The following is a 26,752-nucleotide window of genomic DNA, read 5'->3' on the forward strand; positions in this document are numbered from 1 at the left end:
CTTCTTCTTCTTCTTCTTCTTTTTTTTTTTTTTCAGACGGAGTTTTACTCTTGTCACCCAGGCTGGAGTACAATGGCATGGTCTCAGCCCACCACAACTTCCACCTCCCGGATTCCAGTGATTCTCCGGCCTCAGCCTCCGGAGTAGCTAGGATTACAGGCATGCGCCACCACACCCAGCTAATTTTTGTATTAGTAGAGATGGGATTTCACCATGTTGGCCAGGCTGGTCTTGAACTCCTGACCTCAGGTGACCCACACACCTTGGCCTCCCAAAGTGCTGGGATTACATGCGTGAGTCACCGCACCTGGCTTCTGTCCTCTTCTTTTAAGGACACCAGTTATATTGGATTAGGGTCTACCCTAATGACCTCAGATTGACTTGGTTACATCTTTAAAGACCTTATTTCAAAATAAAGTCACATTCACAGGAACAGGGGTTAAGACTTCAACATACGTTTTTCTTTTGGGGTAGGCACAATTCAGTTGATAACATGCCTCCATTGGAGTGTCTCAGGATTTAGGCCTCATTCCCCAGAGCGATCGTGTTCACGCTCATGGCCTTCAACAACATTAATAATCAGATGTGGCCGGGCGCGGTGGCTCACGCTTGTAATCCCAGCACTTTGGGAGGCCGAGGCGGGCAGATCACGAGGTCAGGAGATCGAGACCACAGTGAAACCCCGTCTCTACTAAAAATACAAAAAATTAGCTGGGCATGGTGGCGGGCGCCTGTAGTCCCAGCTACTCGGAGAGGCTGAGGCAGGAGAATAGCGTGAACCCAGGAGGCGGAGCTTGCAGTGAGCCGAGATGGCGCCATGCACTGCAGCCTGGGCGATAGAGCGAGACTCCGTCTCAAAAAAAAAATAAAATAAAATAATCAGATGACTCCCAAATGTCTTATCCTGGGCCCTGACTTCTCTCTTGAAAAGGATGCTCCCTACTTAAGATCTTCACTTTTTGGGGAGGTGGGGGGTGTGGACAGAGTGTTGCTCTGTCACCCAGGCTGGAGTGCAGTGGCATGATCTCAGCTAACTGGAACCTCCACCTCCTGGGTTCAAGTGATTCTCCTGCCTCAGCCTCCAGAGTAGCTGGGATTACAGGTGTGAGCCACCATGCCCAGCTAATTTTTATTGAAGTTTTAGTAGAGACAGGGTTTTGCCATGTTGGCCAGGCTGGTCTTGAGCTCCTGACCTCAAGTGATCTGCCTGCCTCGGCCTCCCAAAGTGCTGGGATTACAGGCGTGAGTTAAGATCTTCACTTTGGATGTCCAATTAGCATCCCAAATGTCATATGCCCAAAACAGATCTTTTGATGTTTTCCCTCAAAACTGCATCCTCCAACCCTCCAGTCTTCCCCAACCTCATAAATGTCACCACTTACAGGCCACATCACCCCTGACATCCTAATTGCCAGCAAGTTCGGTCCATTTTCCTTCTAAAATATTTTCCATCTTCACCCCAAGGCTCTGGTCAAACACAGCATCCTCTCTTGCCTGGACTGCAACAGCAGTTTATTTGGTCTCTTTATACTCCCTCTTGCTGTCAGATAATGCATTCTCCATACAGAAGCCAAAGTTATGCAAATCAGATCATGAGGCTGCCCTACATAAAAGCCTTCCATTAATTTCTGCAGGACCCCTTTAGGATCTGGTTCCTGGAAACCTTTTCTACTTCACCCTCCAGCTCCAGCCCCCTCCTTCCTTATCCTCCACCCACGCTGGCCTTCATTGAACAGAGAAAGCTCTTTCCTAGTTCTGGGCCTTTGCATTTACTGTTTCCTCCTCTTGGAACGCCCTTTCCCCAGGTTTAGTATGACTGCCTCTGCTCTTTATTCTTCAAGTCTCTGTTCAAATGTTACTTCCTCAGGGACCTTAGCTCACCACTGTTTCTAAATGTCACATCCCTTCCCATTATTCCTTTTTTGTTTGTTTTCTTTTTTTGAGACAAGGTCTCACTTTGTTGCCCAGGCTGGAGCGCAGTGGCACGATCTGGGCTCACTGCAGCCTCAATGTCCCCAGACTCAGGTGATCTTCTTACCTCAGTCACCTGAGTAGCTGGGGCTACAGGCCCAGCCACCGCACCTGGCTAGTTTTTCTATTTTTTGTAGAGGCAGGATCTTGCTATGTTGCCCAGGCTGGTCTCCAACTCCTGGGCTCAAGTGATTGCCCACCTTGACCTCTCAAAGTGTTGGGAATCACAGGTGTGAGCCACCACAGCCGACCCCCATTATCTCTATCACATCACCTTTTCTTTCTGGGGACAATCTGTGATTATGTTATGTATTGCTCATTTGTTTCTGACTTCTCTCCTAGAATTAAGCCCCATAAGGGTAGATATCCTTCCTGTTTGGCCCACCAATGAATCCTCACTACCTGTCTCAGAGCCAGGCACACCACAGTCACTCAGTAACTGTTAAATGAGTTGAGAGTGTTGGGGTCCCACATTCTGGGGTTCTGGGAGGGGAGGGACAGTGGGGGCTGGACTCCTGGGTCCCAGCACAAAGTTAAGGGGCTTAGGAAACTTGGGTCCAACCTTGGTTCCTGTTCCCCTTCTCTTTCTTCTCTTTGTCTCTTCCAGGCCTCACATTGAGCCATGGGGCCATCGCTGGCATCGTCCTGGGCTCCCTGCTGGGCCTGGCGCTGCTAGCCGTACTTCTCCTCCTTTGCATCTGCTGCCTGTGCCGCTTTCGTGGTGAGCAAGGGGACTGGGGAAGGGGCAACCATGACCAACCGGGAGGGACCCTAGAAAGGGGCCTATGGAAGACCTGGCTGAGCCAATCAGTGCCATCATAGGTCATCCATCCTGCCTTCCTACCCCCAAATCAGCCAATCAGCATAAGGCTCTGCCTCTCAGACCAGCTTCCCTTGCTATTGGCTGGGTTGGCATGTTGGGGCAGCCAATCACGTGTTCCTGCTTCTCTTCCTCCTCTCAATCAGGAAAGACTCCTGAGAAAAAGAAGCATCCCTCTACCTTGGTCCCCGTGGTCACCCCCTCAGAAAAGAAGATGCATAGTGTGACCCCAGTGGAGATTTCATGGCCTCTGGACCTCAAAGTCCCGCTGGAGGACCACAGCTCAACTAAGGTCTACCAAGTGAGTGTGGGTGCCCTCATTTCCTCCTGGAATTGGGGTGGAACTTCTTGTATTATAGTCAGGGAGATGAGAGGGTCTCAATTATCTAACTCCAGTTTTACTTGTTAGTTTACAGTCTGTATGACTTTATCCTTTTTAAAAATGCATCAAAGTTGGACAGAGCTTCCCGCCCAACTTTGATGTATATTAAAATAAGAGTGAATTCCAGTTTCTTCTCCCAAGGAGGGAGATAGGATCTCTCTCTCTCTCTTTTTTTCCTTTTTTTTTTTTTTTGGAGACAGAGTCTCACTCTGTTGCCCAGGCTGGAGTGCAGTGGCGCAATCTCAACTCACTGCAGCCTCCGCCTCCTGGGTTCAAGCGATTTTCCTGCCTCAGCCACCTGAGTAGCTGGGATTACAGGTAAACACCACCACACCTGACTAATTTTTGTATTTTTAGTAGAGACAGGATTTCACCGTGTTAAGCAGTCTGGTCCCGAACTCCTAACCTCAAGTGATCCGCCCACCTCGGCCTCCCAAAGTGCTGGGATTACAGGCATGAGCCACTGCGCCCGGCCCCTCCTTTTTTCTTTTCCATAAAAATTGGGCAAGGCCCATTTTTCTCTATGAAGTGGGGTAGAGTTACCTCATTCCCCATAAAAGAGGGGTTGTTGTGACCGGGTGTGGTAGCTCATGCCTGTAATCCCAGCACTTCGGGAGGTTGAGGAGAGAGAATCGCTTGAGCTCAGGAGTTTGATACCAGCTTGGGCAACACAGGGATACCCCATCTCTACAAAAAATTTTAAAATTAGTCGGGCATGGTGGCACGTGCCTGCAGTCCCAGCTACTGGGGAGGCTGAGGTGGGAGGATTGCTTGGGCCTGAGAGGTCAAGGCTGCAGTGAGCTCTAACGGTACCGCTGTACTCTAGCCTGGATGACAGAGGGAGACCCTGTCTCAAAAAAACAAAAACAACAACAACAACAACAACAACAACTGGGTTGGGTTGTTGGCTGGCTTTGCTCCACCAAGGATAGCCAGACATTTTTTTCCCCTCTCCAAATGGAGGGTTCCCAGATAATCTCTACAAAGTTCAAGCGAGAGCTAGAAAAAGTTAGGTGAGTGAGTCGTGTCACATCCAGGGTACCTACTGAGTTCTCCCCTCACCCCACCTCTCTCTTCCAGGCCACAGACCCCAGTCCAGTTGTCTCTGTAGGTGGAGGCTCAAAGACTGTTCGGGCAGCCACACAGGTGTGATCGGAGCCAGTGGTCCGCCCTGCACGGGGCATTTTGGGCCAGAACTTCCTATTTCACTCCAGCAGCACGCAGGGCCTGCTATGACTGAGGGTTGGACCCTGAAAGTGGGACTTTCTGTCTCCCTCTCTTGCTGCAGAAGAAGAGTCTTCCTGTATTTGTGCAAGTAAGGAGATGTGACTTCTTGGCTGGGAAACTCCTGCTGATCTAACTCTGTGGTTTGCACAACTTCCAAGCCTCTGCAGCAGACAGGCAGGGCTTGCTGTGTTGCTCTGAGCTAGAGAGGGAGCTTGGCCATGTTCTCTGAAAAGGTCTCCCTACATTCACTTTGCCACCTGTAGGCTACACCCCATCCAGCTCCCAGCATCTTCATCTTAAAACAGATCAGATCACGTCACTCTTCTCTTTAAACGCTTCTATGGCCTGTGCATTTCCCTTCAGATATTATCCAAGCGCCTCGTCGTGACCTTCAAAACCTTGTGGTCTGGCCTCTGTTGGCCTCCCTGACCTCCCCTCCCAATTCTTTCTCGCCCCCTGCCTCCAGTATCACAGTCTGTCTCACAGCCACAATTTATTTTGCCCCTAGAGTTTGCTATGCTTATAACACTTCTTTTTCCCGTATGTCATTCATTTCTCAAGTCTAAGAGTAACAATTGCCATCTTAGATGACCGTTCCCTTACCCCTCCCTTAGTCTTGGGTTAAGTCCCAGAATCCTTGAATTTGCCGTTCCTGATACATAACTATGTAATTACCTGTGTGGCCTGAGACTCTGTCTCTAAACTAAGGGCTTTACGAAAGCAGAGACCACATCATTATCTCAGCACTTAACCCAGAGCCTCGCACACAGCAGGCAATCAATAAATATTTGTTGACTGATCAAATGTTTTGGTGCCAGTGAAGAGTTGGGCTTGCTGCTGCTGTCTTCAGCATAAGTCTTGCTTTTTCAGCTGGGTTTCGAATTGAGAATTTAGAGAGTGCATTGGTGAGGATTCTTTTGACTGCAAGTAACAAAATAAAATGGTGGCAAGAACTATGGAGGTGGCTGGTTTCAGGCTGGCTCAGCAGCTCAGTGATGCCATTAAAGACATGGGCCCTTTGCATCCATCTGCTCTGCCACCCTCAGTGGGTTGGCACATTGACTCTAAGTATGTTGCCTCATGTAGCAAGATGGTTGCTGCAGCTCCAGTCATCACATCTTCATACAACTGTATCCAAAGATAAAAGGAAGGGGGCAGAACTTCCTCCCTATACATCTTCCCCACCGCCTACCTCCCTCTATCACTGCCTTCTTCCCTCTCATGGGGTGGGAGGGAAGCTTTCCTGGAAACCTACAAGCAGATTTACATTTATGTCTGTTTGGCCCAAACTGACCACATAGCTGCAAAGGAGGCTAGGAAACCAAATGTCTAGCCTGTATCATAACATATGGATCTGCCAACAAAGAAGAAAGGGGAACCAAACAACTCAAATGTGGGCAACCAGCATCTGTCTCAGGGAAGGAAAGCATGTGAGAGAACTTCTGGTTAATGATTGGGGGTAGAAAAGGCCATTGGAAAATAGAACCCCTGGATTCTCTTGGAAAGGTGAGGGCTGGGGTTCTGGGCCCTCTACGTCTCTTCTGTATCTATTAGGGTTTTCATTCTCTTTTTTATTACTAGAGATAGAAAATCCAATGCAAATTGGCTTAAGTATACAGGGGACTTTATTGCTTATATAGGTGAAGATGGGCATCAGTTAAGTTTTGATCCAGCTGCTCAAATGATATCATCATGGACTCAGTTTCTCTAAGGTTTCCACTCTGCACTTCAGTGTTCCTATCATTCTCAGGCTCCATATGCTGTCCTCCCCACCATTGCTATCCCCACAGACCCAAGAGCGCTCCATGTGATGGAGAAAAGCAACCCTACAGATGTAGACCTCACATCATGGAGCCACAATATCCAGCAGAAAAGCATCTCTTCTTGGGAATCCATTCACTTTCTCATTAGCCTTACCGGGTCATGTGCCCATTTCTGAGCCAGTCACGGTGGGAAATGGGCTATGCTGGGTGGCTTAGGCCAATCACAGGGCATCTCTGTAATGAGTCCATTCCAAGTCTACCAGTGAGAAAGTAGGTGACAGGAATGATGCTGGAAAGGCACCACCAATTGACTGCTACCCTTTGCCCTTCATTAACTCTAATCCTTAATGACATTGACACCTGCAGGCAGACTTTGGAAAAAGGCGTTTATTGGTGTGGTGGTCTCAACACTCCCCATGAATTGGAACACATGGCCCCCAGGGCCCCCCACCCCCTCCCTAGCATCCCTCCCCTGTCCCACCCCATCCCCTGGACCCTGGGAATGGAAGACAATGTGGGGTGGGGCCCATGCCCCCGTCTGAGGTACAGTCACTGCGCCTTGCCCTCTCCTTTTCTCCACCAGACTCTGGGTGGTGTGTGGTTTGGGGTGGGTGTTTGTATAGAGGGTCTCCTGGGAGTCAGAGTTGGTGACATGGCATCTTTGTCTGGGCTCAGGATGTCTGTGTGATGCCTCTCTGTCCCCCACTTTGTGTGGTGTGGTGTACCAGGGTGGAGTATTCCTACAATCAGAGCTGAGGCTGCAGCCTCCCAGCGTCCCTTCCTGACAACAGATGCCTACCCAGGGGGAAATACAGCTAGTCACCAGCTACCGGACAGCTGGAGCCAGGGGGCTATTGCTGGTCACAGTCGCTGGTGTGTGTGTGTGTGTCTGTGTGTGTGTGTGTGTGGTGCGTCTGAGTGTGTGTGAGGGTGGTCAGGTAGCCTTTGAGAGGTACAGTTGGTGGAGAGGCCAGGAAGTGATAGACCAGCAAGCCCACACCTGTGGGCCAGCTGCAAAGGCCCCAAGGGCAGCTGGCTGGTGCTGCAGGTGGGGAAATCAAGGCCAAGGGGAGTGGTGGCAGGGGTAGGGCAAAGCACTGAAACAGACAGGTGACTCATGCCACCAGTCTGACAGTTGGATGGAAGCACCGATTGGCCCAGGAGGGGGCCAGAAAATCCAGGGTGGGGAGGGACAGGAAAAGTGGGAAGGTCTCAGGCCACTGAGCCAGCGATGGGCCTCTGGCTACAGGAAGCTGGTGGTTGACAGCAGGGAAGCCCAGAGCCCAGGTGGAGTCCCCCACTTACTCACAAAGGCTGAATGACAGCTTGACAGGTGACTGCGACACCCCTCCCCACTCCCAACCTGCCAGGAGTTGCCCTTTCGACGGGGAGGGGTAGTGTGCGTGCATATATTGGGGAAGCAGGGAGCCTGGTAAGCCTCTCTTCACAGCTTCCACTGCAGAGCCTCATACCTACCTCCAGCCAGAGGTGAGAGGCAGTAGGGTTGGGGACAATGGACATGGGGGTTTCGGGGGTGGGAGGACGGCTGAGTCCCTTCCCCCAGCCCACCCACCCACACACACACAGAGAGACACAGACACCTACACACGCATGCAGGCTCACACTCACACACCCACACCCACACAAGCCAGTTGACAGCCTGAGCTAAGAGAGAGGGGTATAGGGTGGCGGGAGTGGGTCACAATCGGAAACGTGAACGGGTGGCGAGAATGGCTGTAGAAAGATGCATAATTTTGCGTTATCCCTCACAGTGATGGGTTCTCTAAAGATCTTTCTTCCTCTGCCTCCTCCTCTTTCTCCTCTCTCTTCCTTGGTGGCCGAGAGCTCTTCTGCCCCCATGAGACCCACGGCTCTTGCTCCCCCTTTTCTCTCACTCTTGGCCTGGGGCCCCCTGCAGGGGGAGGCGAGCTCCACTGGGTTGCGCCTACATTCTCCACCACAGCCAGCCCAGGGTGGAGAGGAGGGCCAGGGGCCCTGGGGGCCTCGGGGCTGAGTTCTCCAGGGATCCTGGGCCTGGGGGAAGAGAAGGAGTCATGGAGGGAGGCCTGAGAGTGAGGGACCCCATGTGTGTCTCTCCAGGGGCCCCATCTCTTCTGAGCCCACTCTTTAGGGTCCTTTCTGGGTCTCTCATTGGGTGTGCCTGCTTTTCTGACTCTGTTTCTATTTTTTTTTTTTTTTCTTTTTTTGAGACGGAGTCTGGCTCTGTCACCCAGGCGCAATCTCGGCTCACTGTAACCTCTGCCTCCCAGGTTCAAGCAAGCCTCTTGCCTCAGCATCCTGAATAGCTAGGACTACAGGTGCCCATCACTACGCCTGGCTAATTTTTTTTTTTTTTTTTAAGTAGAGACATAGTTTCACCATGTTGGCCAGGCTGGTCTCAAATTCCTGACTTGAGGTGATCAGCCCGCCTCGGCCTCCCAAAGTGCTGGGATTTACAGGCGTGAGCCACCGCGCCCAGCCTCCAAAATTATTTTTTGTTTATGTATGTGTTTGCTTATTTATCTACATGACCACTTGTTTATTGCTTTTCTACTCCTACTAGACTACAAGCTCTGCGAATCGCCAAATCTTGTTTCTTTTGTGCACAGCTGTGTCCCCCACGACCAACCCTTAGCTGGCGCTCAATGAATATTGATTGCGTGGATCGGTTTCTTACTCGCATTGCTTTTCAGTCTCAGCGTCCATCTCCTAAGTTCAGGGCCAGCCTGAAGGGCGGTCCCGGCGTCTCCACTTCCCTAGCCCCGCCCTCGGCCCCGCCCACCTTCCCGGCCCCGCCCCACCCGAAGACGCACGCAGGAGCCGCATGGAGGCGCTGGACGCTCCCAGTCGGTTGGCGGCGCGACACGTATAGTTGCCGTAATGCCGGGCGCTCACGTTGGCAAAGAGAAGCATCGAGCGGGTGCGCTCCGTCTGCACCTTCAGGCCCTCGGCCGTGCCGCTGCTCAGCCTGCCAGGGATCCGGGTTAGCGGCCGGGCCGCAGCGCCCAGCCAGGCCAGCCCCCGGACTCTCAGGCTCCTCCGTTCCCCCGAGACCCAGCATTCTGCCCCCTACCCCAGTGACCCATCGCCTCGGGTTCTAGCACCTCATGGACCTCGGCTCACTCCCACCGCCGCCCCCCTCCAGGCACCCTGGCCTCTCAGGGACTCTGGACTCTCCCGTGGTGCACCCCTAGTCGTTAGGGACTCCTGAACTCTGCTGGTCCCCTAAACCTTGCCCGACAGATCCTCAGCATTGACCCCCGACCCCTGGAAAGTCCGGGGAGACCCCTGGAAAGTTCAGGGAGCTCCTGAAAAGTCCGGGGAGACGGGGCTCCAGCATTCATCAAGCGGGGACCCAAGCTTGTCCCCGGGGCTGGACAGATCCCAGCACCTAGAAGCTGGACGTCCCAGGTTCGGGACCCAGAGCTCTGCTGCCTTCCCCAGCCCCGCTCCGTCCCCCTGCCTCACAATCCAAGGGACTAAGGACCTCCCCATCCCGCTCCCACGGCCCCCTCAGTGCTGTCCTCACAGTCTGTCGTCCTTGTACCACTGGAAATCCGCGGGGGGAACCGCCATGGCTTCGCAGCGCAGGAGGGCGGCCCGGCCCAGCGCGGTGCGGGCGCTGGTCACGTCCGTGATGGTCGGAGGATCTGGCGAGGGGCGAGGGTCAGCGAATTCTCCTAGCCGCGTGGGGACGAAGGGGTCCCGCCCCCAGCCCCGCCTCCCTCAGGCCCGTAAGTCTCGCCCCCCCTTCCTCTTCCCTCAGATCCCTCCTCCCCAGGGACTCGGGGGTCCGCCACCCTTTCGTGCCCAGTGCCAGGGGGGCTCACAGTTGACTGTGACCAGCACGCGGCGGCTGTCGGGCGCCGAGTTAACCCCGTTGTGAGTCACGCACTCATACTCCCCGGCCTGGCCCCGCTGGATGTCAGAGATCTCCAGGATCTCTCCCTCCGAGGTGAAGCCGTCTGTGGGGGGAAGGAGGAGGAGGGGGCGGGGCCGGACACAAACACTTAACACGGGACAACACGGGCACAACACGGACACACATCAGCGGGGCGGGCACGGCAAGGCCTGGAGTGCCCGGGTCAATGGGGGTGGGGTGGCGGAGGGGCTGTGGGGGAGGGGCTGCCGGACCGGGACCTGGGATCTCTCCAGCTGGGGGTGGGGGAAGGAGTGAGGGTCTGGGACTCAGTTCCCGGAACCCAGTGGGGTGGGTTAGAGAATCTAAGGGTTCAGGAGATCCCTCCAGGAATCTGACTCAGATCATGGAGCTCCGTGGGGAGGACCCAAATGGGGAGGGGGATCCCAGGATGTTACGTCTCAGAAGGATCTAGCAAATACAGAACGAGTGGGGTAGGGTCCCTCGTTCTGGGATCTGATTCATGGGGTCTAGGGAATCAGGATCTGGTGATTGGGATCAGCAATCCAAGTATATGGGGGGGTTTCATAACACAGCAGCAGTCTCAGAAGACCCTCTGGGACTTAGGGCATCTAGAGATCCCGGATCTCAGACCAGGATCATGGGGCTCAGATGACCCAGTGGGGTAAGAGCCAGGAATTCAGCAAATGGGATCTAGTGATTGTCACCATGGGTCTTCAAAGACCCTGAGAATGAGGATCCAGGGATCTGGGATCTGGTGGTGGAGATCCACATAAAAGGGCTGGTGGGTGATGTCTAGGACCTGGACTATCATATATGGGCACTCTGGTGCTGTTTGTGGGTAGCCCTGAGCACTGGTTCTTGGGGCTTGTGGAGCGGGAGGGAGCTTTGGATTTAGCAGATCTTGGTTGGAGCCTGGGAAAGTGCATTCCTGGCAAGTTCCCAAGGGATGCTGATGCTTCGGGTCTGGGGTCCACACCATGAGGCCGGCTGGGCTATAGTGTCCAGCAGAAGAGAGGCAGAGATGTACGCAGGACCGCTGGTGCAGCCTGGCTTAGGGCACCTAGCGGCAGGGGATCTTAGTCCAGGAGAATGCTGTGAGCGTGTGGGGAGACATCGGGGACGTTGGGGTTGGGGAAGTGGAGCAGGCTGGGGTTTGGCAAGTGATACAGAAGCAGTGGCCCAGGCCTAGGACCGCAGGTGGAAAGCCAGTGGTGACACCTCTTAGGTCTGGGGTCTGTGGATGAAATAACTGGAAGCAGGGTGGGAGGGAAAGCCAAGGGACCAGGGAGAAGGGGGCTCGGGAAACTAGCTAGGGATATGGGGAATGGAGGGGCCCAGACTGCGCAGTGGGGGACAGGACTTTTGACCTGGGATGGGGTCCTCACCTCGGAGCTGTCTCCAGGTGACCGTGGGCTCCGGCCGCCCCACGGCCAGGCAAAGCAGGTTCACATTGCCCCCCTCATTCACTGTCACAGGCGACGAGATGTTCACAATGCGGGCAGGGACTGCGGGCAGCGGGAGAGGCTGAATATGGATGCCCAGGAATCCAGGCCCCCAGCCCTTCCTCCTTCAGACCGAGGAGTCCAGGCCCCCAGCCCCTCCTCCCTCAGCCCTAGGAGTCCAGGCCCCCAGCCCCATCCTCCCTCAGACCCAGGAGTCCAGACCCCTAGCCCCTCCTCCCTCAGACCCAGGAGTCCAGACCTGGAGCTCCTCCTCCCTCAGACCCGGGAGTTCAGACTTCCAGCTCCTCTTCCCTCAGACCCAAGAGTCCAGTACCCCAGTCCCTTCTCCCTCAGACCCAGGAGTCTCTGCCCTTTTCTCCGAAACCTCTGTCTGGGCCTGGCATCTTCTTATTTAATTGCTGGTCTTGTCTCTATTCTCTCTCCACCTTCATCCTAACTTGGTTTCTTCATCTTGGGGTCTGAATTCCTCTCCCTGTCTCTATTTGTATTTATTATTATTTTAAATTAATTTATTTAACAAATACCCACATGGGGCTTTCTGTGTAACAGATTCTATTCGAAGTGCTTTACCAAAATCCACTGATTAGATGCTCACCACCAGCCTCTGGGGTGGATATTATTGTATTTCATCAATTCTAAGTCATGTCTGTGCTTTTCGCCCCCCTCTCCCATTCGAACACTTCTCTGAGCAGGATGGCCCTCGAGATAGGATGCCAGGGTACCACTGGCAGTGTTTTTGATTTTCTTTTCTAGTAGGGCACAAAATAAAAGTAGCTCTTCCAATTGACGACGTCTGGGATTTGACATATGACAGCGCCATCCCCATTTTGCAGAGGAGTCCCGGCCTCTCCCCTGCTCAGGATCCCTGGGCTGGTGGATGGTGGCACTGAGGTTGGAACCCAGGCAGTCTGGCTCCAGAGATGGAGCTTGCCAGGATCCCCCTGGATTCTCTCTGTCTCCACGTCCCATCTCTGGAGGTGCTCCCTGCCCTCCTCCATTTCCGATGCCCTCTACCTCTCGCCTCACTGTGGAGCTCTCCAGCCCCATCTCTCCTGCTCTGGATCTGGCGCTTCCAGCCTCATGGGACTTCCCTTTGCACACTTGGCTCATTTTCTCACCTGGCCCTGCACACACTGTTTCTTTTCTGGTCTCAGCCCTGTGCCCAGACAAAGGCATCAGCTCAGACGTCACGTCTGGCAAATCCTCTCTGAGCCTCTCCTCAGAAAATCAGCTCCCAAGGTGTGGGGACAACCTGCCTTGTTCTGTAGCCCCAGTGCCTAGATCAATGCTTACGCAGAGTAGGCCCTCCAGGAATGGGGCTGAACAAATGAACGTGGTCTTCCCCCAAGTACCCCCTCATCCCTGTAGCTCTCCTGCCCTAGAAGCGATCATGCTGATGTGTCTGTGTAACTGGCCCCCTTCTGCTGGGCTGAAATCCCCAAGGGCAAGGCTGTGTCCGTCTTTCTCGCTATGTATCCCTGGGGTTGGGGAACACGTGGTATCTGTCATCATGCCTCGTCTCCCCCACGCTCTCAACCCCTCCACTCAGCCAGGCCCCGGCCAAGGGCTCACCGTGGACAATGAGGTAGACCTGAGTGGTGTACGGCTGGTGGCGGGTCTGGAAGGAGCAGGTGTACAGGCCCTCGTCGCCGAGCCCCACCTCGGTGATGAGGATGGAGAACTCCTCGGGGGTGTTGATGAGCAGCCGCACCCGCGGGTCGCTGGTCCAGCGGTCGTTGCCGGCGTACAGGATGTTGGAGCGGTTCAGCCAGGCCACGCGGGTCACATGCTCGTCGATGAAGCAGCTGCAGGGAGAATGAGAGTGGGAAGGTTTTTCTCCACCCACTCAGCCTGAGCCTTCCCCCACCGAGGGGTTGGGTGGGAGAAGGAGGCCACCGCATCTCCAGGTCCCACCACAGCCCTGTGAGGCGGATGCTGCTGTGCCCACCATACTGCTGGGGGTAAGCTGAGCCTCAGGGAGGGAAAGCTGTGAGCCCAAGTGCAGAACGGAACAATACCTCGTGGTTATTGAGTGATCGTGTGTGTCAGAGACACAAAAAGGGGAGAACAGAGAATCTGGGAGAGAGGAATAGAGATGCAGAAGGAAGGAGAAAAAGACCTAGAGAGAGGGACAGAGACCCAGAGAGAGAGAGCTACAGAGACCCAGAGAGACACAGATACAGACACCCAGAGAGAAAGAGACAAAGACCCAGAGAGAGGGGAACAGAGACCCAGAGACAGAGGGGAACAGAGGCTCAGAGAGAGAGAGAGACAGAGACCCAGAGAGAGGGGGACAGAGACCCAGAGAGAGAGAGGAGAACAGAGACCCAGAGAGACAGGGACAGAGACACACACAGAGAGGGGTACAGAGACCCAGAGAGAGAGACTCAGAGAGAAGGGGACAGAGATCCAGCAGAGAGGGACAGAGACATACAGAGAAGGACAGAGATCCAGAGACAGACCCAGAGAGAGGGGGACAGAGACCCAGAAAAAGAGAGAGAGAGAGCAAGCGAGAGAGAGAGAGAGGCGTGGAGAGAGGGGGGAACAGAGACCAGGGTGAGGAGAGGTGGAGGCCTCGGGAAACAGTAACCCTGTCCCTCTCTGCTGGATCTCTGTCTCCTTCTCTCTGAGTCTCTTTCTCTGTCTCTCTCTGGGTCTCTGTCCCTCTCTGGGTCTCTGTCCCTCTCTGTGTGTGTGTCTCTGCCCCCCTCTCTCCACCCCTTTGACAGATGGGGACACTGAAGACGAGGGGGAGCCAGCTCATAGTTGTGTTGCTACTGAGGGGGAATGTGGAGCCCAAGTCTTCCCATCCCAGGCTGTTCCTGTAACCAGGATCCCCACCCAGGAAGGTGAAGCTCCGAAGGTGAAGGGGCAGGACTGCATGGCTCCATGAGATCTGAGTCCCCACCCACCGAGGGAGGTACCTGAGGGTGGCGTTGTCACCTTCACACACCGTGTAGTTGTCGGCAAGAGAGTTGAACTCCACGCTCTGGGAGAGCAGCCCTGTGGAAGGTGGGGATGGCTCAGCCTTGGCAGTTCAGGCAAGGCTGGGGCATGGTAGCACCTGCACACATGTGCACACGCACGTCCTTGCAGACACAGACGTCTCCTGTGCCCGCTGCCACACACATGCACTGATGTTTTCAGAGATACACACACAGCAGACACAATCAGAGCAGACACATGCAACATGTATCTTCCCATGAACCCACACAGACTCACAGACTCAGATGGGTAGGTGCCCATGGACACACAAACCTACACATCTCCAGAGATGCAGACAATCGTAGCACACAAACACACACATACAGATACACACAGATGCATGTGTACACAGACACATATATATATACAGAGACATATATACAAACATATACATGCAGACACATGTACACATAAGACATACACACAGACACATATACACAGACACAGATACCTGTGTACACAGAACACATACATTCACAGATATAGAGTACAGCGACACACATACCAATATGAGCAGATTAACAATTACATAGATACGGCCAGGTGTGGTGGCGCATACCTGTAATCTCAGCATTTTGGGAGGCCGAGGTGGGAGGATCACCTGAGACCAGGAGTTCGAGACCAGTCTGGCCAACATGGTGAAACCCCATCTCTACTAAAAATACAAAATATTAGCCGGGCGTGGTGGAGGACGCCTGTAATCCCAGCTACTCGGGTGGCTGAGGCAGGAGAATCGCTTGAACCCGGGAGGTGGAGGTTGCAGTGAGCCAAGATCACGCCATTGCACTCCAGCCTGGGCAACAAGAGCGAAACTTGGTCTCAAGAAAACCCCCAACAATTACCATAGATACATATACATATGCAGCGATATGTACACACATCCACACACGGTCTACACGCACAGACATACACAGGTACATCAACACACAGATACTTGTGTACACAGAATACATATGCACAGATACATGTATACACACATACATACGCACAAATACACATGTACATGGGCACACAAATATTCATAGGTACAGTATACAGACACATGTACCTATGCACAGATGAGCGCATAGTATATATGCATACCCACAGAAACACACATATATACATGAATACACACAAATATATACACACAGGCCCACAAGTACACAGATGCACACGTACATTAACTCAGAAATGCACCGAAGACACACACATAAAACCAGATGCATGTATATAACTCAACACATATGTGTACACAGACATGCAGACACACAAATATGAACACGTGCACACAGAGATCCACATGTGCACATTCTCAGACACACATCCGTCACAGATGCACAAATACACCCTCACACACACACACGAACCTTTGCAGACACACACATCTACACAGACACACTGTGTGCCCAAGCTCGCCAGGGCATGCTTGCAGGTGTGAGCCCATGCCTGCTCGCACACTTCAGCACAGCAGGCAGGCCCCATCACCCCCACACAGTCATCTCTCTGTAGACCGTGGCCAGCAGGCTGGACCAGGGCCAGGGAGTGGGGGCTGGGCATGCGGAGGCGGTGGAGCCAGCACCAGGCGGAGAGGGAGGAAGGCAGGCTGGATGACCTTGGACTCCTGGAGCGGGAGGGCCCTGCGCGGGGCTGCCCTGCCCCCAGCCCAGGCGAAGAGCTAATTAATCTAATGAATTAATGGCCCGTGCTGCCCCAATGACTCCCAGGGGCCCTCTCCATCAGCAGCCCCACAGGATGGGGCCAGGACGGAGCCAGGTGCAGTGGGTTGGCCAGGCTCTGGGGCTTGGGGCTGGGCCCTGCAGCCCCTCACCCTGGGTCCCCTCACGCCAGAGTCACTGCTCGGACTTGAAGAGAATGGAGAGAGGGGGCTTACCTTCCCCGAGCTAAACACAGTGGACACTGCTACATACAGCCCTGGGAACAACAGGAGACAGCTCGGGGATGGATGATGGACGCACGCGTGCACGCACGTGCACACACACACAGGCTTGGGCAAGGCACAGAGACCTCTCCAGGCCTAGAAATAGTCCCCACACTTGCTATGTCCTTACCCAGACAGAGAGGTACACACACAGTCATACAGACACAAACAGCTCCAGCTACACCCATACACACACACAAACACATACAGTCACATGCGTACAAACACAGGAGACAGTCCCACCCTCTCAGTCACACGCATGGCTGTGGACCCGCTCAGAGGGACAGGTGTGCATATACAGTGATGCTGACACACCCAGCTCCGCACAGGCACCCAGCAGCAGGTCAGCTGGAAAGGAGGATCTGTCCCAGGAGCACTCATATTGTCACATTCAGGCCAAGCAACTGCTGCTCCCTGAGTCACCCCATCATATACAATAGTTCCCACATGGTTCTATCGACATCAACAGCCCCACACATGGCTGCAAAGTCCACACACAATTACATCCCTTCCCAGGCTGGTGAAGACAGACAGACACACACACGCTTACTAACCTAACTGGTTACACAGACACCAGTGGCGCCAGCACCACGATTCCCCCCAACTTTGCACTTTGGAAGGCCCTGGGTCAGACGCACACAAAGCTACAACCTGTGTAACAAGACAGCGACACTGTCACATCCCCTCAAGCACAAAGGGGCTCGCTGGGCCGAGAATCAGGTCATGTTGTCTCCTGTGATCAGATCACACGTGGCTGGACGCGCACGCGCACACACACACACACACACACACACGCACACGCAGGGAATTGGAAAGTCACCAACAAAAACCTGGACCGAACAATGGGTAGTGCCACATTCAGTGCTGCCAAAGAGTCACATGTATGCACCAAGATCTCTTCCCAGGCTGGTGAAGACAGACAGGCACGTACCCTGCCCTATCCCCCAGACACACACAGGATTTGCTATGCTCCTGCTGACACACCTTCTGGGCCAGGGTTCCTAAACCTCAGCATGGCTGACATTTGGGGCCAGACTGTCCTATGCAACATAGGAGGTCGGCAGCGTCTCGCTTCTGGTCTGGATCCACTTGATGCCAATAGCTCCCCCTACTCCACCAAAAATGCCTCCGGACATTGTCAGATGCCCCATTAGGGGCAAAATCACACTCCTACTTCCCTGTTGAGAGCCGTTGTCCTACAGGAACCAAGAAGCGGGGAAGAGGGAGCTGTCCAAGATGCCTACCCTAAGGTTCAGGGGCTCCAGGGCTCCGAACTCAGCCGCTGATTGAAGCAGGTGCTGCCCCCATGAGTTGAGCCCACACACCACTCCAGGCTTCTTGAGGCTTTATTTTTTATTTCTATTTTTATTTTGAGACAGAGTCTCGCTCTGTTGCCCAGACTGGAGTGCAGTGGCAAGATCATGGCTCACTGCAGCCTCAACCTCCCCAGGACAAGCAATCCTCCCACCTCAGCCTCCTGAGTAGCTGGGACTATTGGCATGCACCATCACACCTGGCTACTTTTTTTTTTTTTTTTTTTTAAGACATGAGGTTTTGCCATGCTGCCCAGGCTGGTTTCGAACTCCTGGGCTCAAGCTATCTTCCCACCTCAGTCTCTCAAAATGTTGGTATTACAGGTGTGAGCCAGAGTGCCTGGTCAGGGCTTTATTATCTGGTCACTGGGGTGGGAAGTGGACCCTGCAGGGAAGGCAAGACTCCAGGTGCCTCAGGACTTTACTCTTTGGTCTGTGGGGATAGTCCATTGCACTCTGGTGACCGTCTGTGTCTGGCCTCCCTATCAGACTAGAAGTTTCTTGGGGGTAAAGCTTGATTCTGACTCAAGTCTGTCTCTCCAGCATCTCCCAGCACTGGGCCTGGCCCACCAGAGGCCTTGGGAAATATTTGTTGAATGGATGAATATAAATGGATGCCTGCAACACTCTCCAACTCTTGAACTCCTACTCATTCTTCAGGACCCCAATGCAAATGTCCCTTGCCCCAGGAGGACCTTTCTGACTGTTCAAGGCAGAGCCCCCGCTCCTTCTTCTGGGCACTGTTTGACTTAGCTGAGACAGTGATGAGGAGCTTTGTGATGGCTTGAATCTTAGCTGTGTCCTCTCAGGGTCAAGCCAATCTCAGAACTGGGAAGTGTTTGTGGAAAGGGCATGGATGGTCCTCCGAGACCAGATAACAAATCCCTGAGGAGCTTGGGTTGGAAGATCAAATGTCTGTCCCACCACTTCCCAGCTGGATGACCCCCACTCCTGGCCAGTGTGAGCTTCAGTTTCTCCAACCGTACAAGATGAAAAATAGTAGTTCTTCCCTTCGAGGGTTCCTGTGAGGGATTCCGTGAGAATATGCAAGTAGAAGTGTTTAGCTCAGCCGTTGGCATTCGGAAAGAACCCAATAAATGCTAGCGGTTCCTAACAGCACTTTCTTTTTTAGGAACCATCTATTGCTATCCCTGGCTTGGCACAGGTCTACCTAGATGCTCTGCTCAGGGGAGCGGGGAGGGCAGGGCTGTAACTGGGCTGTCAATTGCTCTGAGTCACTGACTCCCGGGCAGACGCCGTGGTAAGCATCTACTGATAAAGCCAACCCTGCATAACCAGGGGGCCCAGGGAACACAGTGTGGCTGCCAGGCAGCTGGGTTCAAGTCCCAGCTTTGCTGCTGAGCCACACAAGTTACTTCACCTCTCTGGGACTCAGTTTCCCTACCTGAAATGGAAATGATAATCATGCCTTCCTCACTGGGTTTGGGGAGGATTACAAGAGGTAATCCCAGTAAAGGTTCTCCTACAGTGCCTGCCAGTTAAGTGCTTGCAAACAGCCGTCCGTGAGCTGGCTGTTAGGGTGATTGTGGGGCAGGCACCAGCCTGTGGCAAGGGAGGTGTCTGGCGGTGATCAGAGGGCTCACTTGGTCCCTGCTCTCATGGGATTTACAGTCCAGATGCACAGGCCTCATACCTGTTTGATAAACCTTGGAATGAAGGTGGTAGGCAGGTGACTTTTCTTAAGAAAGAAAGAGATCCCTAACAAGCTGAGTGACCTTGGGTTGGGGGTGAGAATCTTCTGCCTCCCTGCCAAGGAACTTAGGCAAAACTGGGACCCTGCAATGGTTGGCAGGAGTCGGGAGGGTGACACTCTGATTCCACAGTCTCAGAAGACACAGGTGGGAAATCTGGGAGGTAGGGAGTGGAGGGGCGGGGCATGAGACTGGGGCAGGGAGGAGGGGGTGCGGCTCTGGCTGGGAAAGGCTGTGAGAAGGGGCTGGGCCTGTTATGTCTGGCACCCAGGAGCCCCCAGGAGGGTCCTCCTCCCTTTGCTGACCTCAGAGGTCTGAGGGTTGGCTGGGCATGGTGGCTCACGCCTGTAATGCCAGCACTTTGGGAGGCCAAGGCGGATGGATTGCCTGAGGTCAGAAGTTCGAGACTAGCCTGACCAATATGATGAAACCCTGTCTCTACTAAAAACACAAAAATTAGCTGGGCGTGGTGGCGTGCGCTTGTAGTCCCAGCTACTCAGGAGGCTGAGGCAGGAGAATTGCTTGAACCCAGGATGTGGAGGTTGCAGTGAGCCTAGATTGTGCCACTGCACTCCAGCCTGGGTGACAGAGCAAGACTCCATCTAAAAAAAAAGAAGAAATCTGAGGGTATTAGCGTCACCGATGCCAGGGGAGTCCAGACACTGTGCCAAGATTCCTGAAACTAGACACACCTTTCCTTTACCTTTTTTCTTTTTCTTTTTTTTTTTTTTTTGAGACGGAGTCTCGCTTCTCGCCCAGGCGGGAAGCTCCGCCTCCCGGGTTCACGCCATTCTCCTGCCTCAGCCTCTGGAGTAGCTGGGACTACAGGCACCCGCCACCGCGCCCGGCTAATTTTTTGTATTTTTAGTAGAAACCGGGTTTTACCATGTTAGCCAAGATGGTCTCGATCTCCTGACCTCGTGATCCGCCCGCCTCGACCTCCCAAAGTGCTGGGATTACAGGAGTGAGCCACCGCGCCCGGCCTCTTTTTCTTTTTTTGAGACAGGATACTGCTCTGTCACCCAGGCTGGAGTGCAGTGGCACCATCTCGGCTCACTGCAACCTCCACCTCCCAGGCTCAAGCGATTCTCCTGCCTCAGCCTCCCGAGTAGCTGGGATTACAGGTACATGCCCCCCCCCCGGGTTTTTTTTTTTTTTTTTTTTTTTAGATATGGGGTTTCCCCATGTTGCCCAGGCTAGTCTTGAACTCCTGAGCTCAGGTGATTCACCCGCCTTGGCTTCCTGAATTGCTGGGATTACAGGTGTGAGCCACTGTGCCCAGCCTGACTCTCCTTTCTGTTGGTCTCACCTCAAGGTCTTTACCTCTGCTGTTAACTTTGAAAGGTTGACTTCCGGCCAGGCGTGGTGGCTCACGCCTGTAATCTCAGCACTTTGGGAGGCCGAGGTGTGGGTAGCAAGCCACCCAGGCGCCGAGGCAAGAGATCGAGGACACGAGCTGTTCCAGTATAATAAAATATAAAACAAGAATAGTCATACCAGATATAGATCTTAGATATGATTATATATGAATATCATTAATCATTAGTTGGTAGTAATTACTCTTTATCCCAATATTATAATAATCCCTGCTCTATAATCATAACCTAGGAAAAACCAGGCCATACAGGGACAGGAGCTGAGGGGACATAGTGAGGTGTGACCAGAAGACCAGAGTGCGAGCCTTCTGTTATGCCTAGACAGGGCCACCAGAGGGCTCCTTGGTCTAGCGGTGACGCCAGCATCTGGGAAGATGCCCGTTGCCAGGCGGACCGTGGTCTAGCGGTAGCAAAAGGTGTCAAGGAACAACACCCAATACTTAGCAGCCCGGGAAAGGGAGTCTCCTTTTCCCCGGGGGAGTTTAGAGAAGCCTCTGCTCCTCCACCTCCTGTGGAGGGCTGACATCAGTCAGGCTTTCCCGCAGTTATCCGAAGGCCTAACTGTCTCCCTGTGATGCTGTGCTTCAGTGGTCACGCTCCTAGTCTGCCTTCATGTTCCATCCTGTACACCTGGCTCTGCCTTCTAGATAGCAGTAGTAAATTAGTGAAAGTACTAATAGTCTCTGATATGCAGAAATAATGGCGTAGGCTGTCTTTCTCTTTGTCTTCTCTCTCTCTCTGCCTCGGCTGGCAGGCAGGGAAGGGCCCCCTGTCCAGTGGACACGTGACCCACGTGACCTTACCTATCATTGGAGAAGACTCACATTCTTTACCCTGCCCCTTTTGCTTTGTATACAATAAATAACAGCACAGCCAGACATTCGGGGCCACTACGGGTCTCTGCGCATTGGTGGTAATGGTCCCCTGGGCCCAGCTGCCTTTTCTTTTATCTTTGTCTTGTGTCTTTATTTCTACACTCTCTCGTTGCCACAAACAGGGAGAGACCCACCGACCCTGTGGGGCTGGTCCCTACACCGAGGCAGGCGGATCACGAAGTCAGGAGATGGAGACCGTCCTGGCTAACATGATGAAACACCGTCTCTGCTAAAAATACAAAAAATAGCCAGGCGTGGTGGTGGGCGCCTGTAGTCCCAGCTACTTGGGAGGCTGAGGCAGGAGAATGGCATGAACCCAGGAGGCAGAGCTTGCAGTGAGCTGAGATAGCGCCACTGCACTCCAGTCTGGGCAACAGAGCGAGACTCTGTCTCAAAGAAAAAAAAAAAATGTTGACTTCCCCTCTTCCTTCAGGTCTTAACTGCACTCTCCCCTGCTCAGAGATGGTTTCCTCAACCACTTGAGCTTCAAAGGCCAAGTCACTTTTATCTTCTTTACATTACTCATCACTCTCTGAAACTATCTTTTATTTGTTTCCAGGTTTTGGTTTTGGTCTTTGATCTCTCTCCATCCCACTACAATCTAAGCTCCGTAAGGACAGTGACTGCCTGGTTCACTCACTGCCATATGTATATATCCAGTGTCTAGAATAGCGGCCCTGGTCCCCATAAGCATTTGCTATATGAATCAACAACCAAGCACAGCCCACAAGCCAGATGAACCCAGAGCTCAGAGGTCCTGGGGAGAGCTAGCTGGTCAGGGGCAGTGCTGGGACTCAAATCTGGGGCTCCTGTCCCCTCCTGACCATCATCACTCTGCTAGCTGCCGCAGAAGCAAAGGGATAACCCACCTGATTTGCTGCTGCAGAGACTGCCATTTGATTTTGTTGAATTGTTTTAAAATACCACAATGTAGCTGCTTTTGTAAGTAAATATGTATGTGTGAGGGGGTGCGTGTGTGTTGGCATAAAAAGATTTAGAAAAGAAATGAAGATAGATGAATATTTATGGATGTAAGGGAGGTATGGTTAAGTGGGAAAAGGTCAATTGCAGAGAAATGGGCTTATTTTGTTTCTATTTTGGGGGAAAAAAAATCAACAAACCAACCAATCCATCACTTATGTTGACCTCTGTGTGTTGTGTCTGAGTCTGCAGAAGTGAGAGAAAGCTATGGAAGGATGCGCTCCAGCCACAGACTGGTTCTCTCAAGATAGTGGTTATGAGAGTGGTGGCAGGGCGGGAGCACAGTGGGGTTTGCCCTTATCAGAGGTGGACTGTTTTGCAGTGTATTCCTCTTGCAACTTGGACAAGATCATGAATAAAAGGAAAGAGAAGATGCTAGTTTGCATATCTTGCCATGAGCTTTTTTTCCCAAACAGCTCAAACTGTCCATGGGTGGGTGGGGGTGTCTTTCTGGCATCTTGTTCTGTCTCAACCCCACCCCATCCCCTCTCGTCCCCAGTTCTCAAATGGGGAACCTAAGACCAGAGGTGGGAAAAGACTTGACCAGGGTCACAGGCCACCTCCTGGCTCTGCCACAGCTTCCTGCCCCAGTCTGGCCCCATAACGATTTATGGGGACTTTAAGAATGAATGTGGGGGCCAGACAGTGGCTCATGCCTGTAATCCCAGCACTTTGGGAGGCCAAGGTGGGCAGATCACTTGAGGTCAGGAGTTCGAAACCAGCCTGGCCAACATGGTGAAACTCTGTATCTACTAAAAGTACAAAAATTAGCCCAGCATAGTGGCACACACCTGTAGTCCCAGCTACTTGCGAGGCTGAGGCAGGAGAATCACTTGAACCCGGAAGGCAGAGGTTGCAGTGAGCTGAGATTATGCCACTACACTCAAGCCTGGGCAACGAGAGCGAAACTCTGTCTCAAAAAAAAAAAAAAAAATAGTGAATGGAAAAATGGGAAGTTAGAGCGAGAGAGAGAAGGGGAGGGAGAGAAGAAATAGGAAAGTAGGGGAAAGGTCACAAAGGGTACAAGGAGCGGGGAAAGAAAAGGAGGAGGAAGAAGAAGACAAGAGATAAGGACAAGGAGAGAAAGAAAGAAGAGGTGGCTGGTGCAGTGGCTCACACTTGTAATCCCAGCACTTTGAGAGGCCCAGGTGGGAGGATCACTTGAGGCCGGGAATTTGAGACTAGTCTGGGCAACATAATGAGACCCCCATCTCTACAAAAAAAGAAAAAAAAAATAAAAATTAGCCAGGTGTGGTGGCGTGCATCTGTGGTCCCAGCTACTCCAGAGGCTGAGGTGGCAGGATCATTTGAGGCTGGGAAATTGAGGCTGCAGTGAGCTGTGTATGCTTGCACCACTCCACTCCAGCCTAGGTGAGAAAGTGAGACCCTGTCTCAAAAAAACAAGAAAAAGAGAGAGAGAAGAAAGAAAGAAAAAAAGAGAGAGAAAGAAAGAAAAAGAAAGAAAAAGAAAGAAAGAAAGAAAGAAAAGAAAAGAAAGAAAGAAAGAGAAAAAGAAAGAGAAAGGTAGGTCGGAACGAGAAGGAAATGAATGAGAGAAGGAAATGAGAGAAGTTAATGAGGATTAAGGCGTAAGTGAGGAAGCAAGCAAGAACCCAGAGACTGAGTCATGCAATGAGCAACAGTCTGAAAAGCAGAGAGGGACAGATGTGGAACTGTGCTGTCGGCAGCAGGGATGGAGAGACAATGACCCAGAGACAGAGGCAGGTGGAAAGTCAGCAGCAGATAACAGAGATGGGAAGGGATGGGAACCTCCAGAAATGGCAGACACACAAAGACCTAAAGAGATGCATGACAGAGACAGAGACAGGTGGTCAGAAAGTCAGAGGGTGATTCAGACTGGTCAGGTGGGAGGCAGCGAGAGGACTAGCAAGGGACTGAGGCTCTGGCCCACCAGGTCCCTGCGTCCTGTGTGGATGGGGCTGTGTTTGTGTGACTGGTGTCTGCAGGTGCTGCTTCGGGTGGGACGCTGTGACAGGGTTTCTGTGCCAGACTTGGTCTATGTGGGCGGCCTCCCTGAGACTCTTGGGGACTCTGTCGGGGTTCTTGGTTGTCCCTGGGACTCTTTGTTCAGGGGAGGGCCTGGGAAAATCCTCCAGAAGGTCTGAATTAACCCAGCTCCCTGCCCTCCTGAGTGCCCACCCTCCAGCCTCCTGCCTCCTTGCACTCTCCTCCCTTTTCTTAGGGGGGAATCTAGGAATCTCCTTGACCACCCCCTGCCTGCCAGGCCATACTGGGGAGACTCAAGGTCCAGCTACCTAACCTCGGTGCAGAAACCTGCCCCTGGCCCTCTCCCCAACTGGGAGGGCCGGGGTTAACCCTTCAACCCTACATTAACCCTTCCCTTCCCTCTGTCCTTCATCCGCCCATGCCCATCGCTCTTCCACTGTCCAGCCCCAGGAACCTAGACATTCAATCAGAGCTTCGGAATCCAAGACCCCAGCCCAGCACCCCAACTTCCTGTATCTCCAGCTCCCTTCTCCACATAACTGCAACCTCCCCAAGTACCAACAATTTCTCTCAACCTAGATGACCCTGCTGGGGGATTTCAGATCCTTCCCCACTTTTCCTGACCCTGGGACTACGTCTGTGGACACCCTTGTCCCCTCCTCTTACTGACCCTGGGAAGACATCCATCCCCTGACCTCTGTCCCGAGATGCCTACCCCAGCCCCCGGCAAGGACCTCTTCAGGGACCCTCACCACGTACAGATGAAGACCCCTAACAGGGCATTATCCCCTGCCCCCCACCCCAACTCGGTTCGGAGATCCGACCCAGGGACCCCGACTCCAGTGTCTGCCCCCTCCTCATCAGGAGCCGCAGACTCCCGCCCCCAGGCCTGGTTAGGTGTCTGTGACCCTCTTGCCTGCTCGGGGAAGCAGACCTCTGCCTCTAAGCCGGGCTCCGGCCCGAGGACGCAGACCCCTGCCACAGGGCGCGGACCACCACGTCCGAGGTCCCCCTGCCCAGCCAGGGGATGCAGACCCCGCCCCCGGGCCCAGACCTCGGCGTCCCGGGGCCTCCCCCAGCCGGCCCAGGGATGCAGCCCTCGACCCCCACCCCGATCCCCCGATAACCCACCCAAGACCCTGGCGTCCCGGCCGAGCCCCCCGCCCCCGGCGCTGCGGTACCTCGGCTGATGACGGCCAAGCCGGCCAGGGCGGCGGCGGCGAGAAGCCGGAGCCGGGCCCCGGGCGCAGGGGGGGGGCATCGCGGCACAGGCGGCGCGGAGGGGGAGGGGAAAGGGGGGGCCGGTCCGGGGCGCGCGAGGCTTGGGGGGAGAGGGGGGAGGGGGAGGGGGACCCCGCCTGCGGCTGCACCGGCCCGGGGGGCGGCGGGGGCGGGGGGAGGGGGCTGGGGGGGCGCGACGAGGCGGCCGGAGCTGCTGCAGACCCGGGGAGGGGGGCGGCGCTGACGGGCAGGGAGACCGGCCAATCAGGAGAGGTGGGGGGCCGGGGAGGCGGGGTCGAGGGGGGGTTGCTTGTTGGAGGGAGAGGCCTTTGTTACTGCGGCCCGGCCCCTACCCCCTCCCGCCCCAGGCGTCCCCACGTCTTTCCACCACATCCGCAGAACACGGAGTCTGGGATACTTCCTAAAACCCAGCTCCCTCCTCCTTCAAGTCCCAATCTCATCCTCCCTTGGACCTAGGAGACTAGCCCCAGTCCCTCCTCTCTCAGACCCAGGAGTCCAGGCCCCCAGCCCCTCCTCCTTCAGACTCAGGAGTCCAGGTCCCCAGTTCCTCCTCCCTCAGACCCTGGAGTCCAGGCCCCCAGCCCCTCCTCCCTCAGACCCAGGAGTCCAGTGGAGTCCAGGCCCCCAGCCCCTCCTCCCTCAGACCCAGGAGTCCAGGCCCCCAGACCCCTCTTCCTGTGGGCCACAGTTGAGCTTTTCCGTCTATTTTCATGGATAACGAAAATACTGACTTTTGGAGTGAAATTTGCTTTTTCCCTCCACCCCAACCCTCATCTCCAGTATAATAAGGCAATGGAAAGGGATTGGGGGACTTATCTTGGGGGAGCAGGTGGGGAGGAAACCATAATCCAGGGTTTAGGTGCAAAACAT

At 53.9% G+C, this 26,752-nt stretch overlaps 2 protein-coding genes across 2 annotated transcripts in view; one reads left to right on the forward strand and one right to left on the reverse strand.

The window, feature by feature from the left end:
• VSIG10L (V-set and immunoglobulin domain containing 10 like) overlaps positions 1-5,341 on the forward strand; it is a 15,521-nt gene extending 10,180 nt beyond the window's left edge. Inside the window, exons 8-10 of the mRNA XM_032169019.2 lie at positions 2,579-2,692; positions 2,938-3,092; positions 4,254-5,341. Coding sequence (XP_032024910.1) covers positions 2,579-2,692; positions 2,938-3,092; positions 4,254-4,325 — 341 coding nt within the window. The 3' untranslated portion in view covers positions 4,326-5,341. The remainder of the gene's footprint in view (positions 1-2,578; positions 2,693-2,937; positions 3,093-4,253) is intronic.
• A 661-nt stretch (positions 5,342-6,002) lies between these two features.
• On the reverse strand, positions 6,003-26,116 carry IGLON5 (IgLON family member 5; the record flags this gene model as incomplete). The annotated part of the gene is made up of 8 exons (XM_032171556.2): positions 6,003-8,197; positions 8,977-9,131; positions 9,693-9,813; positions 9,994-10,128; positions 11,432-11,551; positions 13,082-13,314; positions 14,434-14,512; positions 25,822-26,116. Coding segments are annotated over 8 exons (1,227 nt in total), but the record flags the coding sequence as incomplete, so codon positions are not given.
• Between the last annotated feature and the right edge of the window lie 636 nt (positions 26,117-26,752).

The sequence above is a fragment of the Hylobates moloch genome, unplaced genomic scaffold (assembly GCF_009828535.3).
Source record: "Hylobates moloch isolate HMO894 unplaced genomic scaffold, HMol_V3 SCAFFOLD_12, whole genome shotgun sequence".
NCBI classification, from domain to species: domain Eukaryota; kingdom Metazoa; phylum Chordata; class Mammalia; order Primates; family Hylobatidae; genus Hylobates; species Hylobates moloch.